This window comes from Dysidea avara, chromosome 15 (assembly GCF_963678975.1).
Source record: "Dysidea avara chromosome 15, odDysAvar1.4, whole genome shotgun sequence".
In the NCBI taxonomy this organism is placed as follows: Eukaryota; Metazoa; Porifera; class Demospongiae; order Dictyoceratida; family Dysideidae; genus Dysidea; species Dysidea avara.
Genome location: NC_089286.1, coordinates 609,385 through 625,401, shown reverse-complemented (window position 1 = coordinate 625,401; position 16,017 = coordinate 609,385). Strand labels below are relative to the sequence as shown.

Sequence of the window (16,017 nt, the reverse complement as noted above, 5' to 3'; positions counted from 1 at the left end):
TTGTGTTAGTTGTGCTTGTCATTGATTTCGTGTCCAGTTGACAATAAATTATTTAAACTGTGTATGCGATCAAATAGGGGCGCTCCTTATTCTCTATGACAAGCACAACTCAATGCTCAGGGTGACGGCTGTCTGGCGACTGGCTTCCTCAAGACCGGGACGAAAAGCTTGGCAATCTACCTGGCGAAAGGTCAGCTGATCCAATTAAAGAGCATCGCTATTGTGAAGAGATGCCTGCCATCCGGTGCCCAATTGAAGGTTGCGTGACCAAATGCCGGATGTGGACTCTGTGGTGGCTGTTGCCCTTATCACAACACATGGGAGCGTCCATGCTGTACCCCACCCTGTTGTTCCTGCGGCGAGAGCTGAAAAGGTGAAACGCCCGTGTATATCGTCTGCTGGAACGACGGAAGAATGGCAGTATTTTCAGTCCAGATGGAGCGACTATGTGAGAGCGACTAACCTATCAGGTGTGGACAAAGTGATCCAACTACTTGAATGCTGCGACGACCAACTACGAAGGGATCTTACTCGAAATGCTGGAGGAACTCTTACGGGAAAGTCAGAAGAAGAGGTACTTGCGGCTGTGAAGACCCTGGCAGTCAGGGAGGAGAATGTTATGGTGGCCAGAGTGGCGCTCCACAATATGAAACAAGACAGAGGTGAACCAATTCGTGCTTTTGGAGCTAGACTTCGAGGGCAGGCCAGTGTATGTAAGTTCATACAAAAATGTACAAATTGTGACACTCATGTAGGTTATACTGAAGCCATACTGCGGGACGTGTTGTGCCGGGGTATGGAAGATGCTGAGATTCAGCTCGATCTATTGGGTGATAAAAACCAGGACATGACCTTTGAACAAATGCTTAGATTTATAGAAGCTAAGGAAGCTGGTAAGAGGTCAGCTACCCAACTCCTTTTGCCACACGCAACTGATGCCATTGCTGGCAGTACATATAAGCGTCAGAAAAGGGACGCTGCGGAGAGACCACCAAGGGAGCAGGATTCATGCTCATATTGTGGGAAGAGAGGTCATGGAAAAAGTGCACCCGCACGTCTGACACATAGAGAATGCCCAGCATATGGCAGTTTGTGGCCATTGTGGCAAGGACCATCACTTTGAAAGTGTCTGCAGAGCAAAAGTCAAGGTCAGAGTGGATACCACTAATGAGAGTGCGATATTTGACGCCTTATGTGAGTTAACAATACAGCATAATTTGACATCTGTTTCCCTAGATCATCATGTTTATGATCAACCATCAAACAAATGGTTGCGGCGCCCATCAAAGCTCCAGCCATTTGTCAGGTTATCAGTGAGAGTGGAGAAGGATGATGCCATGGCAGACACAGGGTGCCAGAGTTGCTTGGCAGGGCTCAAGCTGGCTGAGAAGTCAGGACTTTCCAGTGAGGATCTCATCCCGGTTAACATGCGGATGCATTCTGCCAACAATCGTGACATCCGATTCTGGGTGCTACGATTTTTAGGCTATCTGGGAGGGACCGATCAGGTAGTGAGAGGGTGACTCGACAGATGGTTTACATCACCAACAATACAGATAAGTTCTTTCTTAGTCGGAAGCTTGTATGGACTTGGGTATTATACCAACTCAATTTCCAATTGTAGGTGAGATACCTCCACGGGTGGATCACCAGGTACTTAGTATTGACCATACCAGTTCCTCTTGGGAAGTGGCTTCTCTGAAATGTGATTGTCCGAGGAGAACCAAATCGGCGCCTCTCCCCACCACCCTCCCCTGTGCTGCCACCGAAGAATACATAGTGAAGCTCAAGCAATTCTTATTAGAATATTATGGCTCCAGCACTTTTAATACATGTGAACATCAACCTTTGCCCACGATGGAGGGACCACCTATGCGTCTAATGATTGACCCCAAGGCGAAACCAACTGCCTATCATTCACCAATACCGGTCCCTATTCATTGGCAAGATGACGTTAAGGCAGAATTGGACAGAGATGTCAGGCTGGGTGTTTTAGAACCTGTCCCCATTGGTGAGCCAGTAACTTGGTGTCACAGAATGGTCATTTGTGCCAAAAAGAATGGAAAGCCTAGGAGGACCATTGACTTTCAACCACTCAACAGTCATGCCACTCGGGAAACTCACCATACTCAATCTCCTTTTCATCAGGCTAGATCTGTTCCCCACGGAAAGAAGAAAACCGTATTTGATGCTTGGAATGGCTATCACAGTGTTCCTCTTCACCCTGATGATCGTCATTATACCACCTTTATCACTCCGTGGGGCAGGTACCGATATTGTACTGTACCTCAAGGATACATTGCTTCAGGGGATGGTTACTCCAGGCGCTACGATGAAGTTGTAGCATTGTTCCCCCAGAAGACTAAATGTGTGGACGATACGCTCTTGTGGTCAGACACTATCCATGACTGTTTCTTTCAAGCAGCCAAATGGCTTGACATCTGTGGACGAAATGGTATCATCCTCAACCCAGAGAAGTTTGTGTTCGCCCAAGACAATGTGGAATTTGCTGGATTTGAGATAACAAGCGATACGGTTCGCCCTTGTAAGAAATACCTTAGAGCTATTGTGGAGTTTCCTACACCTAGAAACATTACAGATGTTAGATCATGGTTCGGCCTACTCAATCAAGTGGCATATGCCTTTACATGGCTGAACGGATGCTCCCATTTAGAAATCTGCTCAAACCAGCCACACCGTTTCATTGGGATGGTAGTCTTAATCAGTTATTTGAGGAGAGTCCAAAACTATGATTGTTTCTGAAATTTCTGATGGGGTGAAGATCTTTGACAAAGCCAAACCAACTTGCCTTGCTACAGATTGGTCCAGGCATGGCATAGGCTTCTGGCTTTTTAAGAAGCACTGCTCGTGCCCATCAATTGGCCTCTTCTGTTGTCGTCAGGGATGGAAGATCACCCTAGTGGGCAGTAGATTCACTCACCCTGCATAATCCCGTTATGCACCAATTGAGGGAGAAGCTCTGGCAGTGGCGGATGCCCTCGACAAGGCAAGGCACTTTGTTTTGGGATGTGATAATCTTATGGTTGCAGTTGACCACAAACCTTTATTGAAGATATTTGGAGATAGATCTTTAGATCAAGTAAACAATCCTCGACTACGTAACCTTAAGGAAAAAACTCTCCGCTATAGTTTTAAAATGGTACACATTCCTGGAGTTAAGAACAGAGCTTCTGATGCTATCTCTAGGTATCCCTCTGGTGACCCAATCCCATCCAAGATGGAATTATCAGATGATGACATCTCCTACATCACCTAAGATTCTCTCGTGTCTCCGGGACTTAACATTCCTCTTAAACTTTTTGCAGGTGTACCTTGTGATGATCAACTACCATCAGATGACATGGAGGCTGCTTTGAGGCATTCTGCGGCTGCTCAACTTGAGGACATTCAAATAGTTGATTGGAATCAAGTCCGCATTGCCACAAGTTCAGACTCAGATATGCATTCCTCACTCTCTATTATTGAAGATGGTATGCCAGACCAAAGATGCCAGCTACCATCTCAGCTTAGAGACTATCACCAATTTAAGGAGCATCTGTACAGTATAGATGGTGTAATTCTGTACAAAGATAGAATCGTTATTCCACCATCTCTTCGGCAATGCTGCTTGTCTGCTCTTCATGCAGCACATCAGGGCACTTCCTCAATGACTTCTAGAGCGGATGCTTCAATCTTCTGGCTGGGTATCACCTACGACATTCAAGCAATTAGGGCCAATTGCAGCCACTGTAACCAGATGGCACCATCCCAACCTGCTTTGCCACCTACACCACCAATTCTTGCAGTGTATCCTTTTCAATGTATATGTGCTGATTATTTTCACCAACAGGGAATGAACTACCTTGTCATTGTGGACCGATATTCCAATTGGCCAATAGTTGAAAGGGCGCAGAATGGATCCGAAGGCCTCATTGCGGTACTTCGACGGACATTCGCCACTTATGGGATCTCAGATGAGCTGTCTTCTGATGGCGGGCCTGAGTTTGTCTCCCACATAACAAGATCGTTTTTATCTAATTGGGGCGTTCATCACCGACTTAGCTCAGTGGCCTTTCCTCACAGCAATTGCAGAGCAGAAGTTGGAGTCAAAACAATCAAGCGACTAATTGTCGACAATGTTGGACCTGGAGGTAACCTTGATGTGGACAAGTTCCAACAAGCAATTCTGCAATACCGCAACACTCCAGACAAGGACACCAAACTATCTCCTGCAATGTGCATATTTGGCAGACCTATCAAAGATCTCATCCCAATCCTACCTGGAAAATACCAGCCACATCCAGTGTGGAAAGAGTCATTACTGGCTAGAGAGGCAGCACTGAGGAAGCGTCACATAGCCAATCATGAAAGATGGCAAGAGCATACCTGACGCCTTCCACCTCTGTCTGTCGGGGATCATGTAAGGATTCAGAATCAGGTTGGTAATCACCCCAGAAAATGGGATAAAACTGGAATTGTCATTGAAGTACGTCAGTATCATCAGTATGTTGTTAGAGTGGATGGTTCAGGCAGAATTACTATCAGAAATCGTAAATTTCTACGAAAATACTCTCCTGTGTATAAACCTGATAGGAAAATATCGATACTGGATGACTTGAAGTACCTGCCACCTAGCTGCTCTGCTGATTAGTCACCACCAACCTCCACTACACATACTGATGATGTACCCATCCATCCTGATGTTTCCTCTCCAGGCAATTCACCTGAGGTGCACATATCGACCTCCCCTCCTGTTGAACAGGATCAACCAGTAGCCCCGATCCATCCACAAAGTTACTCTCCTACATTGTCACCAAGACCATCCTCAACAACTCCAATTATTTCATCTAAGTTGATGGTATCACCACAGCCAGCCCAGACAGAGACTTCACCACAGCCGCCTGTTGAACCACAGACCTCTCCAATCAAGTTGCGGCGCTCTACCCAGATCAGACAACCCCCTAAATGGCAAACCTCAGAAGATATCATCCTTTATTAAATTAGTCTCTACCATGTGATTATGATACAGACTTGGGGGGAGATAGAGAATACGGATGATAACCGGAACATTGACATATAAATAGACTGAGATGTATCATTGTGTTAGTTGTGCTTGTCATTGATTTCGTGTCCAGTTGACAATAAATTATTTAAACTGTGTATGCGATCAAATAGGGGCGCTCCTTATTCTCTAAGCTTCAAACAAACGGCCACAAGCTGGATCCTCCAACAATACTCCTACTGCTACAGGCGAAGATCTTAGTGGTGGAGCTACCTGTCGTAGACTGAATTATGCAAGAACCAATCAAGAGGGTAATTCTGTTCCTCTTCATGATAACCAAGATAAAAATGTAAGCAACACTATAGCTGTGTTACTTGTAAATCACTTAAATCCCAAATAGGCCTGGATTACTACAACTTGGTTCAAGTTGAATATGGTGATGATAGCCACAATAACCAAGGCTGTGATCTGGATCTCATGATGAGCAGCCTGAATTGCAAAATGGAGAGCAGTTAAAATCACGAGGTGGTGAGGAGTCAGAATAACAAGATGGTAAGTAGTCTGAATCGCAAGATAGTGAGCAGTCTGAATTGTCAGGTGAAGAGCAGACTATTGATTATGCAACACCGCCAAATACCAAATGAATTATTTTTACAGAACTATTAAAGAATGGAACAATCTACCCTCCTTATGCTATGACAAAGACTTTGTAATAAATGCACACACTCTAGCTGGTTATCTGTAAATATCCCAAACAATTGTTATATCTTTTTTTTTCGTTGCATGTAATCAGCATTTTGCTGCCTTCAATCATAATCATTATCATATAAAAAGTTACTGAGTAGCACTGTGAGAGATCCTCGCGTCGAATCACGTGAGTTACAACGTATACTGATGGTGGGGCACAGGCCCCAGTGTAGCTATGCCACTGGAACCAGAAAGTGTTGTAAATAATAATGAAATAGAATGTCATCCTCATCGAACAGTAGTTGTTTATGTCACTTACCTTTCATGGCTGAAGTAAGAAAAAAGAAGTTGATTAATGGACCTGGCTGAGAAACGTTCTTTTTATTGGCTCTCACCGTTAACTTGAATATTAACAATGATTCTGTGCTTCAAGAAGGATATTTATGTGTGCATTGCCAAAGAAAGCTACTGACAATTCAAAGGAAACAAAAAGAGCTACTAGCACTAGTGCAATAAATCACATTATACGTTTGAAACCCAGTGGTTCAGTCTAATGGTACAGGTTAGTGCATCCGTGTGATGTAAATACTATGTGACAATACTGTAGCTACAGGAATACAGTTGCACAATGCTGGAAAAAGACCTTTTGAAGATACCCAGGAGTCAGCAACAAAAAGACCCAAGAAATGTACAGCCTCCACTTACACCATCTCGTTGTGCAGCAGGTGCAAGGAGAAGAAAGCAGACAAGGTCATGTCCTGGACCAGAAGTTATGTTAATCAGGGCTAGAGAAGGGAAAATTGAGTTGGTCAGGCCATTGACTATAATGTTGAAATTGCTACTATATACATGCCAATGAGAGGAGCTGTTGCAGAGTGTGCAGAGCATTCTAGAGGGGTCTGGGGGCATGCCCCCACAGGAAATTTTTGAAAATTAGACACTCAGATATGCAATTTTAGTGATATTTCACTGCTAGCCAGCTATATAAATATGCTCAAGCCTATATGTTGTTCTGCAGACTTTCTGTACTATCTATAATTGTAGACCTGACATACAGGGGACACAGCATGAAACTTGCTGTATGGTTCATTTACTTAAAGTTCAAGGGGGGTCTGGGGGTGCAACCCCCAAGAGCTGCAGAATTTTTACAATTTAAAGGCTTGAAAATGCCTTAAAATTTAAAATTGATACTAAATTTTAAAGTAAACTAGCTAGCAACTTGCAACTTTCCCCCCAAATTTCACAGGGAACCCATGCAGCATGGCCCCCTTTAGCTAGGATACAAGTACTATACAGTGAATTCACACAGCTACAATAAAAAGCTACACAGCTACAAAAACACAGTATACTATATACTATACTGGTTTGTATGAAGTGAACGGATCATCACGTAAATATACTGGTGGACAGTCACGAGACCAATCAGTATAGTATTCGAAAATGGCGCTATGTGGGTGAGACTGAGTTTGCTCAGTATCTCGACAGGACGAGTGGGTAGTTGAAGAGGAGTGATTTCTACTCAACATCTCATCCAGATGGCCACCATGTAATGTATGGTACTGGTGTACAGCTTCTTGCCGCAGAATGAGTCATCTGGTTTGTCACTGCCAGCCCTTCCGCGCCCTGTAAAAGAAGCCAAGAGAGACAAGCCAAGGAATGCTAATGATTATTTTATGAAGATTGAATTGTGATATAAGTGTGCTGGTTTAGAATCAAAGAAGGCACCTGCCTTACACGTGATAAATGCCAACTGTCAGCACACGTGATACTGTACGTAGAACCCACAATCATTTCTGTACAAAATAATACGAATGTTATGCTGTACTGTAAGGTAATTGGAGGTACTATACGTGTAGTTCTGTGCTTTAGTTAGGCTGAGAAACTAGGTAACTACTCGTGTCATGCATTTTCAATAACATCTGTAAAATGTACGTAGCCACATGTAGATGTGATCGTCCAAAGATTGCATGAGAGTAATATAGCTCGAGCTGGTCAACTAGTTGGTTCAACTCCAGATTATTGGTCCGGCTCAGGCCTGACCAACCGGACCGTCTCCTCTGGCCTTGGTTAATGCAAGTGATATTGTATTGCTGTTATTATTCGATGAATGTTTCTAGCTGGAACACTGTTTGACGAATTCAAATTGGTTATGCCAACCTTAACTAGTTTACGCATAAAGTTATTTTCTTTCATAGTTTCAGTCATGTTGAAAAAACGCCGTAAGGATATGTCATTGGTTCAAAGGGTTTTCTCCATGTTGTTGTATAACAATGCTACACAGAAAGAGGTATAAATAGTAAACATGCACACAGTAAAAGATACTCTTTTTTACAGGTATACAAATGTTTACAGCCATTTATGGTTTACATTTCTTCAACTGAAACTACGTCTATCTTGGATGAGATATGTGATGACTATGATGTTGAAGTGAAATGTTGGAGAGACAAGTTGATGGCTGCACTGAAAGAGGTACAGTGTATCTAAAAGTTATTATATACTAATACTATGTTTCTTATGCAATAGGAAAATCAGTCATCTGCCAACTGTGTGTCATAGGATGTTGATGATTCAGATCACAGCAGTAATTGTTCAAAAGCTGCTCCAATTTGGGAGCCATTTTCTGACCATGATGATACTGATGATTAGAGCTGCACGGTATGGCGATACGTATCGGTAGAGGCGTCACTCTTGCATGATATCACGGCAATAATTATCGTACATAATTAAAAACTAATCATGATCACGTGTTCTGAAAACAAAGGAGACATGGCGGATGAATCTTCACCCCTGCAGTCCGAGTCGTCTTCTACTAACCCTTCTACTGACTCACCCGGAACAGTAGAAGGTTAGTCAGTAAGCGACATACAAAGGCGCTCATATGGAAATACTTTGGTTTCTTACCTGATGGAAATGGACGACCTTGTGGCAAGAAATTTGTACAGCCACTTACACTATAAGCATCCAGACGAGCACAGTATCGTGCAAGCCACTACTGGCACTAAGGGGAAGAAGACAGACGATGACAGTGGTAGGCAGCCATCGCTTGAAACAACATGGGACATGACAAAAATGTTATCAGCAAAGTCACAAGAATATAGAAGGTTCACGAAATCTGTGACATTTTGTTTGGCTCGAGATATGCTACCTGTTTCTACTGTGGATAAGGTGGGATTTCGTGAAATGCTCCGTACTTTTAATCCCAGGTACAAACTTTCATGCTGAAACCATTTTACAAATATTGCCATTCCTGAATTAGTAGCAGAGACTCGAAGCAGTATCGAGAGCCAAATTACTGATGGTAACATTTATCATTTTACTGCCACCACTGACATGTGGACATCGGCAGCTGGAGATCCTTACATCGCCTTAACGTGTCATGCCATCAGCCAACAATGAGAACTCAAGTCATACTGCTTACAGACCCATTATCTACCCCAAGACCATACGGCAGTTAACATTAAGGATGTTCTGTTGGAAACTCTGCATAAATGGACAGATAAATTAGTTGGGATTACTACTGACAGTGGATCTAATGTAAAACTAGCTAGTGACCTTTTAGGATGGGTAAGGCTAAGCTGTTTTGGACATAATTTGAATTTAGCAGTGGGCAAAGGACTAAATGATACCAGGATAAAGCGTACTTTAAGGGTTTGTCTAGCATTAGTGGCCAGCTTCTCAAGGAGTTGGAAGAAACAAAGAGATTTGGTTGAAGCTCAACAGCAGAAGAATTTGCCCATTCATAAGTTAAAAGTTGATGTGACACGCTGGGAATCTTGTTATGACATGGTAGAGCGTGTATGGGAGCAATTAGAAGCTATCAGTATGGTGCTGTGTGATGACTGAAACTCGTCCCATCTAATACCATCATGGCAAGATTGTGACATGCTGGAATCAATTGCTGCTGCGTTAAAGCCATTGAAAGCGATGACAGATGCTTTGTCTGGTGAGCAGTGTGTCACTATTTCTGCGGTAATACCATTGTTGAGCCACATTTATAGTACAATGGAACATGAGGTAAATGATCCAGAAATGACTGATGAAATTAAAGAATGTATTATGGAGGATTTGAAGACAAGGTATATGGATCCAGATATGAGACAACTGCTTGAACTTGCATCATTTTTGGACCCTCGTTTCAAACTTGCACACATTACTGATACTAAAGGAGATAGAAAAACAGATGATGACGGAGATTAACACTGAAACACTCACCTTTGTTCAAGCTAGTGTCTCACCCCAGTCAACTGTAAGTAGATCATGTGATACTGGCCCTAGCTCATCTCTCAGTTCTGCCACTGCACTATCACTTCCTCCTAGTAAGAAAGTGAAAGGATTAAGTAAAATACTAAGTAACTGTTTTGGCAATGCTGAGGTACAGGTAACCCCTTAACAAAGAGTTAAACAAGAAATTGCTCAGTATCTTACCCATCCCAGCTCAGCGTGGAAGTCTGAGTGTGTTCGGTATCCAGTGCTTGCTAAGGTGGCAAAAAAGTTTTTGTGTCTGTGTGCTACTAGTGTGCCCTCAGAACGTGTCTTTAGTTGTGGAGGAAATATTGTCTGTGACATTAGAACCTGTCTTAAACCTCAGAGAGTAGATAGTTCGGTGTTTTGGAACAAAACCTAAAGTGAACTACATGTAACTGAACTTGTTAGTTGTTATTTACTAGTCATGTCTTGTTATACCTACTGCTTTTACTTTGTACCCTATGTTTTTATCATGTCATGTCACAGGTATATTAACTCATTGTTGGTTAAAAATTAGACAAATACTTTTCATATAATATCGTGATATATGGTTAATGCATGAAAAATTTCAATATCGTGCAGCTCTACTGATGATGATGCATGGGTGGACTGTGGTGCAGTAGAACTGGAAGGAGATTTTCAAGAAGGAGAGTTTTATCTTGGACAGAAGGCTCAAAATGAAAATACTGAAATTGAGCAACTGCTTAGGGAAACACCTGTCCCCTTAACACCAACTTCATCATGTCCATCTACCATGGATGCAGTCAGCACTAACAGCCCAGCAAGATTGCAACCTTTAGCAGCCATTTTAACTCCAACTTTAACGTTTCAAGGTACATTATTGTGCTAGCATTATAATTCATATAAAGTATATACTCTTTGTAGAATCATTGTTCAACACCTGGATGAGTTCAAGACCAAGCCTCCAATATCAATTGGCATATTGAATCAAAGTACTCAGAAGAGATGGCAAGCCAGTCTAAAGTGGTATGCTATAAAAGCAAATATTTAATGTGAACATTGATTCTATAAAATTGTCAATTTAGATTCCATTGGGTATACAGTTTCATAATTACTGAGATGTGCAGTATTTTGGGTGAATTTGGTACCTATGTACCAGCTATTCCATGTACTGAAACAACCATAATTGAGGAAGAAGAGTATGAACTTGATGTTACAAAACTGCATAAGGTGCTTTTGTTTGGAGATCAACTTACAGTTGCTAGAATCCGTTCAGCTGCTGTAATTTGCTGTTGGGGCATTGGACAAGCTTGAAGGCTTTATTCCTGCACAGCCGATTGGCACGCAAGAGCTAATATTTTTGATGTAAGTAAGATTTTCTGTAAATATTTAATATTAATGATATATATTATTGCATAAACATATTCTACACTGTACTTCCTTCAGGACTGGCAAGTCTGGTTTCTGTAGCAGCTTTCTTCCGACCCTGTCAAAGCCACGAGTGGGAGATTGGCGCCATTAAATGCCATGGCTTTGTGATAATGGTGTGTAGTGAGCTGGGACTTCACAGAGAGCTCGCCAATAGCGTTCTCAGTCAATTTGGAGTGATTTGAGGGCTATGGAGAGCCCAAACTTTGCCTTTGGATTCCATTCGTCTTCTTTCTTCATTTTATGCTCCTATATTAAGCCCACCCACCAAAACAGGGCAAATTTTGGGTATCAGAAATTTATATACCCACTCAGTGATAGCTAGTAAATGGATGAATAATTGGTGCAAATTTTGTTTGCACAGCTGTAGGCACTGGGAAGTTATTACACAATGATTACTTAAAATCGCCATATCTCCTAACAAAGCTTTGTGCGTCGAATCCAAATTCAGTCAAATTTAAATAAGTGGCTGAAGAATGTAATAACACATCTTGGATCAAATAAGTTGACCAAACCAATCAAACGTGCAGCTCGATCACTTGGAGTAGTTAGTAGCATTTGTGAAAACTTTTCCAAGGAATCTGATATGGCCATCAATAAACCTTATCATTCATATCCTTCTTTCATGAAAGATTTTGAAGCCATTATGAAAGACTTAAGAAAAGCAGAGATTTTTACTGTCATTCCAAGACGCACCTTTAAGCCTTTTAAAACAGCAGCACCATTACTACAAAGTTTAAAGTGGAAGAATATTTCACAATGGGCCAAGGAAAAATTTATTAATTTTGATTTCCAACAGTGTAACAATAGCTAAGTGTAAGAATGAACATTACCACTAATAAGAATAATTCAATTGTTAAACTTTTGTCTTACTCTTGTTATTGATTATGTTTTAATCATAATTTACAGTGACTGCATGAATATGATGGAGCACAGATATCACAACATTTACATAGCTCAATTTTACATTTAGATTTTGCAGATTCACTGAAAAGAAAGTCTTCCCTTTGACAAATTTTACTATTGATACCATAATTTTTCATGGCTGCAGTGGTATTTTGTACAGGATTTACGTAATACAAATAGCACCTGATTGTGAGCCATCTCTTTGACTGCTGTAACAGATCTTCTAGTGTAGGCGGAGGTCCCCAGTTGATTACCCTGGTGATGCCTGAGCAATCCACCCCTAAGCCAAATGCACTTGTGGCTAAAATTACCCGAAGAATGCAACTTATAAAGTCATCATATATAATCAAAATTAATAGATCACCTTTTATTGATGCTCCTTTATGACCAACACCTGCAGAAGGTAGATATGTGTGTATTTATCCTTATAATATGTACCTGCCCTGATGAATTATACTTGAAACAAAAATGGTGGAGGTATGTTCCTACACAAACACTCAGTTTAAGTGTGTACTAAAAACACAAAAGTCTACACACATGCGTACACTCACATTAGTATACATTACAAACTCACTTCATCATATTCTGAGGCTGTGTGGCCTACATCAATCTTGATGTTACCAGCAGATTTCTTTTGACATCAGAAGGTAATTTCCAATGTTCCATTTCCTCTTCTCTTGTTTAACCATGCCATCTTCATTCATGATCTGTACACCACCCATTTTAAACAACGCCAGCTTTTTCCCTGCTATGCATTCATCCAGTTTACACACTCTGGCTGCACGCTTGGAAATGTGTTATAGTCATCATCCTTATAGGCTTGGCACTCAAGAATTGGAGCTTTTTCCCAGCCATATTTTCCAGTGCGGTCCTTCCTCATTTTAATGACTGGTACCTTATTTTGTGAAAATGGACAGTTAAACATGCAAACACAAATTCTTACAGAAAACAAACTAAACTAGAATGTGATCATCCTTACGACGCTTGAAAGCACTAGTACTAGCTATTACAAGGCTACATTTTCCAGAACATATTAAATAACTTACATAGCTATACTATTTAATACAACACATTTAATAATTAAGCACGTGTACCTCATTTACAATTTGCAAAGATGCTCTGTCATGCATGTATGGTGAAAACAACACGCATATCAGAGCTTATGATAAGAATTTTGTTTTGACCTGCCATGATGTCCTTCCAAATCTAAATTGACAGGACGTTCACCCAAATTAATCTGACACACTGATAAAGTGTGGGTAGACTGTACAGTGTGCTTTACAAAATGCAAAGCATTCCCAGGAAATTTTTGAAAAATAAGGTATCAAAACACCCTATTTTAGTGATTTTAACACTTTTACACAAGTTTATTGTAACCCTCTATAATGTACAATTTTGATGCATGAATGGATGTGTAATTAGTTATTTCCTCCAACAGACAATAGTTCAAGTCTGAACAAATGTGCAACCAAGGCTAAACACAGAGAATTATTTAATAGGAGCACAGAAGCACCATTGAAAAGTTTCTGGAAACTTACAGACTTGTACAATATAACTCATGATTGTCATATATAGTATTTTGATAACGTACAATTATGTTAATATATAATGATACAGTAGTAATGAAGTGTCAGTCACTCAAAGTTAAGTAGTGATCGAAAAGTTCAGTCAGTACTGTTGTCGGACTCCACAAGATGTTCCCACTCTTCTAAGTTCAAAACTGATTGTGAGGAAGACATTGGAGTGTCATCATCAGCGTTCTTCTTTGGAGCCTATCGACTATTTTCTAAAATTAGATCACATGTATTGTACAACTGATTGCATAATTTTGTGTTACTAGAATATGGGTGCATGTGCTGTAGAATTGACTGATTCCAGCATTTTGATAGATCAGGCACAAGTTGTCATGCAATGAGGTATCATGCACTTCATGTGGATATAATATTGTGATAATAATTTACCATGTACAATGCACAGGTACATTCACATTAAATGTATTCACTATTATGAAGCCGTTGCCATTTGGCTAAAATCTCCTTTGAAGTTCTTGTGATGATGTTCACAATTGGCTGCAGGAGTAATCGTCTGCCGTATGTTGTCATACTAATGTTGTATTATGTCATCAATTTTCTCACTAATCGTAAGATAAGCCAGCCCCTGTGCCCCAGTCTTATGATGTACACATGGAATTGATCATTTACGTTTAGACGAATTTCACACCAACTCGATTGACACGTGTTTCTCAACTATATTGTCACGTGAATGATCACAAAATTTTCCTACAAATAATTTAAGTTCCTAATGTATCTAACACTCCTGGCGGTGGGCGCATGGAAGTGAACCAAAACTATTACAATATGAAAAAGTTGACCTAAAAGCACACATGTATACAAAAAACTAATTGTTACAGTTGAGTCATCATCATTTCTCTTGACTAATAGCTGCTGCTTGTCTTTGAGTAAGTCAGGAACTGGAAGAAAGATCTTGATGCTCATCATTAGTTACTGGCACAGAACTATCATCAGAAGTTTCAATGTTAGTGTTCAACTCAACTGGAATAAGATGCTTGACGCTAAGGTGGAGGAACCGAGTCCTTTCTGTATTCACTGTCTTAACAATTGCTACCCTGGTTACATTATCTCTTCCAGTGAGAAGTTCTGTCGCAGTAGTTAATTTCCAAACTACACGCTTTGTGAATTCATCTATTAGTATCACAACCGCATCATTGTCAGTGCCTGTAATAATATCATCAACGTAAAGTCCCTTCCTCTTTCATTCAATTAACTGAGTTTCACCACTGTGTTTGTCAAGGTGGTGAAGAAGTACCACTCCCAATATTGCAGGGGATCTTTGCTCGTTGATCAGTCGGTTTCCCAGCTCAGTAAATCAGCAATATCATCGATTGATATCTGATCTGTAGTATATAGAGCATTTCATCGCGTGATCCAATTTATGTATTGCCTATGCATCCGCCATATTGGTGCACATGTAGCAAGTCATAGTTTAATACCTGTTGTGCTGGGACAGTTTACCATGTTGTTGAATCTCACTGATTACGCTGAGAAGTTGAAAAAGGAAGCCAAGGTTTGTTATAAGGAGAAAATAACTTTAATCAAGGGAGTTGATCCTTTTGTCGGAAATGTCACAGAAGGCGAGCTATTTGATGGATATCCACCAGTAGAGGACTGCGATTTAGTGTCTTATCTTGTACTTCAGACTAGTTTCATTACTATGTCCCAGTTTAAGGCCAGAAAAGGATTGGATGCATACAATCAATTTGTGTGCGGATGGATTAAGGAAGTGAAGAAGAGAAAAATTGCAGACAAGTACCTTACTTGTGGTCAGGTAAGCTATCCTGCATACATCTACCATGTTTTTCCCGGAATGCCTGCACCCCTGCCAGGTGTCACCACATCCCTAAACTAGCATAAGTCTTACACTATGTCCTAGTTTAAGGCCAGAAAAGGATTGGATGCATACAACCAATTTGTGTGCAGATGGATTAAGGAAGTGAAGAAGAGAAAAATTGCAGACAAGTACCTTACTTGTGGTCGGGTAAGCTATCCTGCATACATCTACCATGTTTTTCCCGGAATGCCTGCATCCCTGCCAGGTGTCACCACATCCCTAAGCTAGCATAAGTCTTACCTCATCGTATGGCGTTGCATGAGTAACTTTGAACACTTGCATCTGTACATTATCAAATAATGTTCATACCCATTATATGTGTTATCTTTGCTGTTATTTACAGGTTCGCCATTCACAGAGATTCAGTGAAACACCATTGT

The 16,017-nt window shown here is 40.9% G+C and overlaps 1 protein-coding gene across 1 annotated transcript; it reads left to right on the top strand.

The window, feature by feature from the left end:
• The first annotated feature begins 271 nt into the window (after window positions 1–271).
• Window positions 272–3,277, top strand: LOC136245945 (uncharacterized). The gene is made up of 6 exons (XM_066037399.1): window positions 272–713; window positions 756–1,043; window positions 1,090–1,194; window positions 1,237–1,508; window positions 1,573–2,712; window positions 3,074–3,277. The coding sequence occupies exons 1-6, from the start codon at window positions 272–274 to the stop codon at window positions 3,275–3,277; spliced, it is 2,451 nt and encodes an 816-aa protein (XP_065893471.1).
• The last annotated feature ends 12,740 nt before the right edge of the window (window positions 3,278–16,017 follow it).

Coding starts and splice junctions, on each gene's coding strand:
- LOC136245945 (XM_066037399.1), top strand. CDS start 272: ATGCCGGATGTGGACTCTGTGGTGGCTGTTGCCCTTATCACAACACAT. Junction 1,044..1,089: donor GAAGAGAGGTCATGGAAAAA/GTGCACCCGCAC, acceptor AGCATATGGCAG/TTTGTGGCCATTGTGGCAAG. Junction 2,713..3,073: donor CACACCGTTTCATTGGGATG/GTAGTCTTAATC, acceptor CCTTTATTGAAG/ATATTTGGAGATAGATCTTT.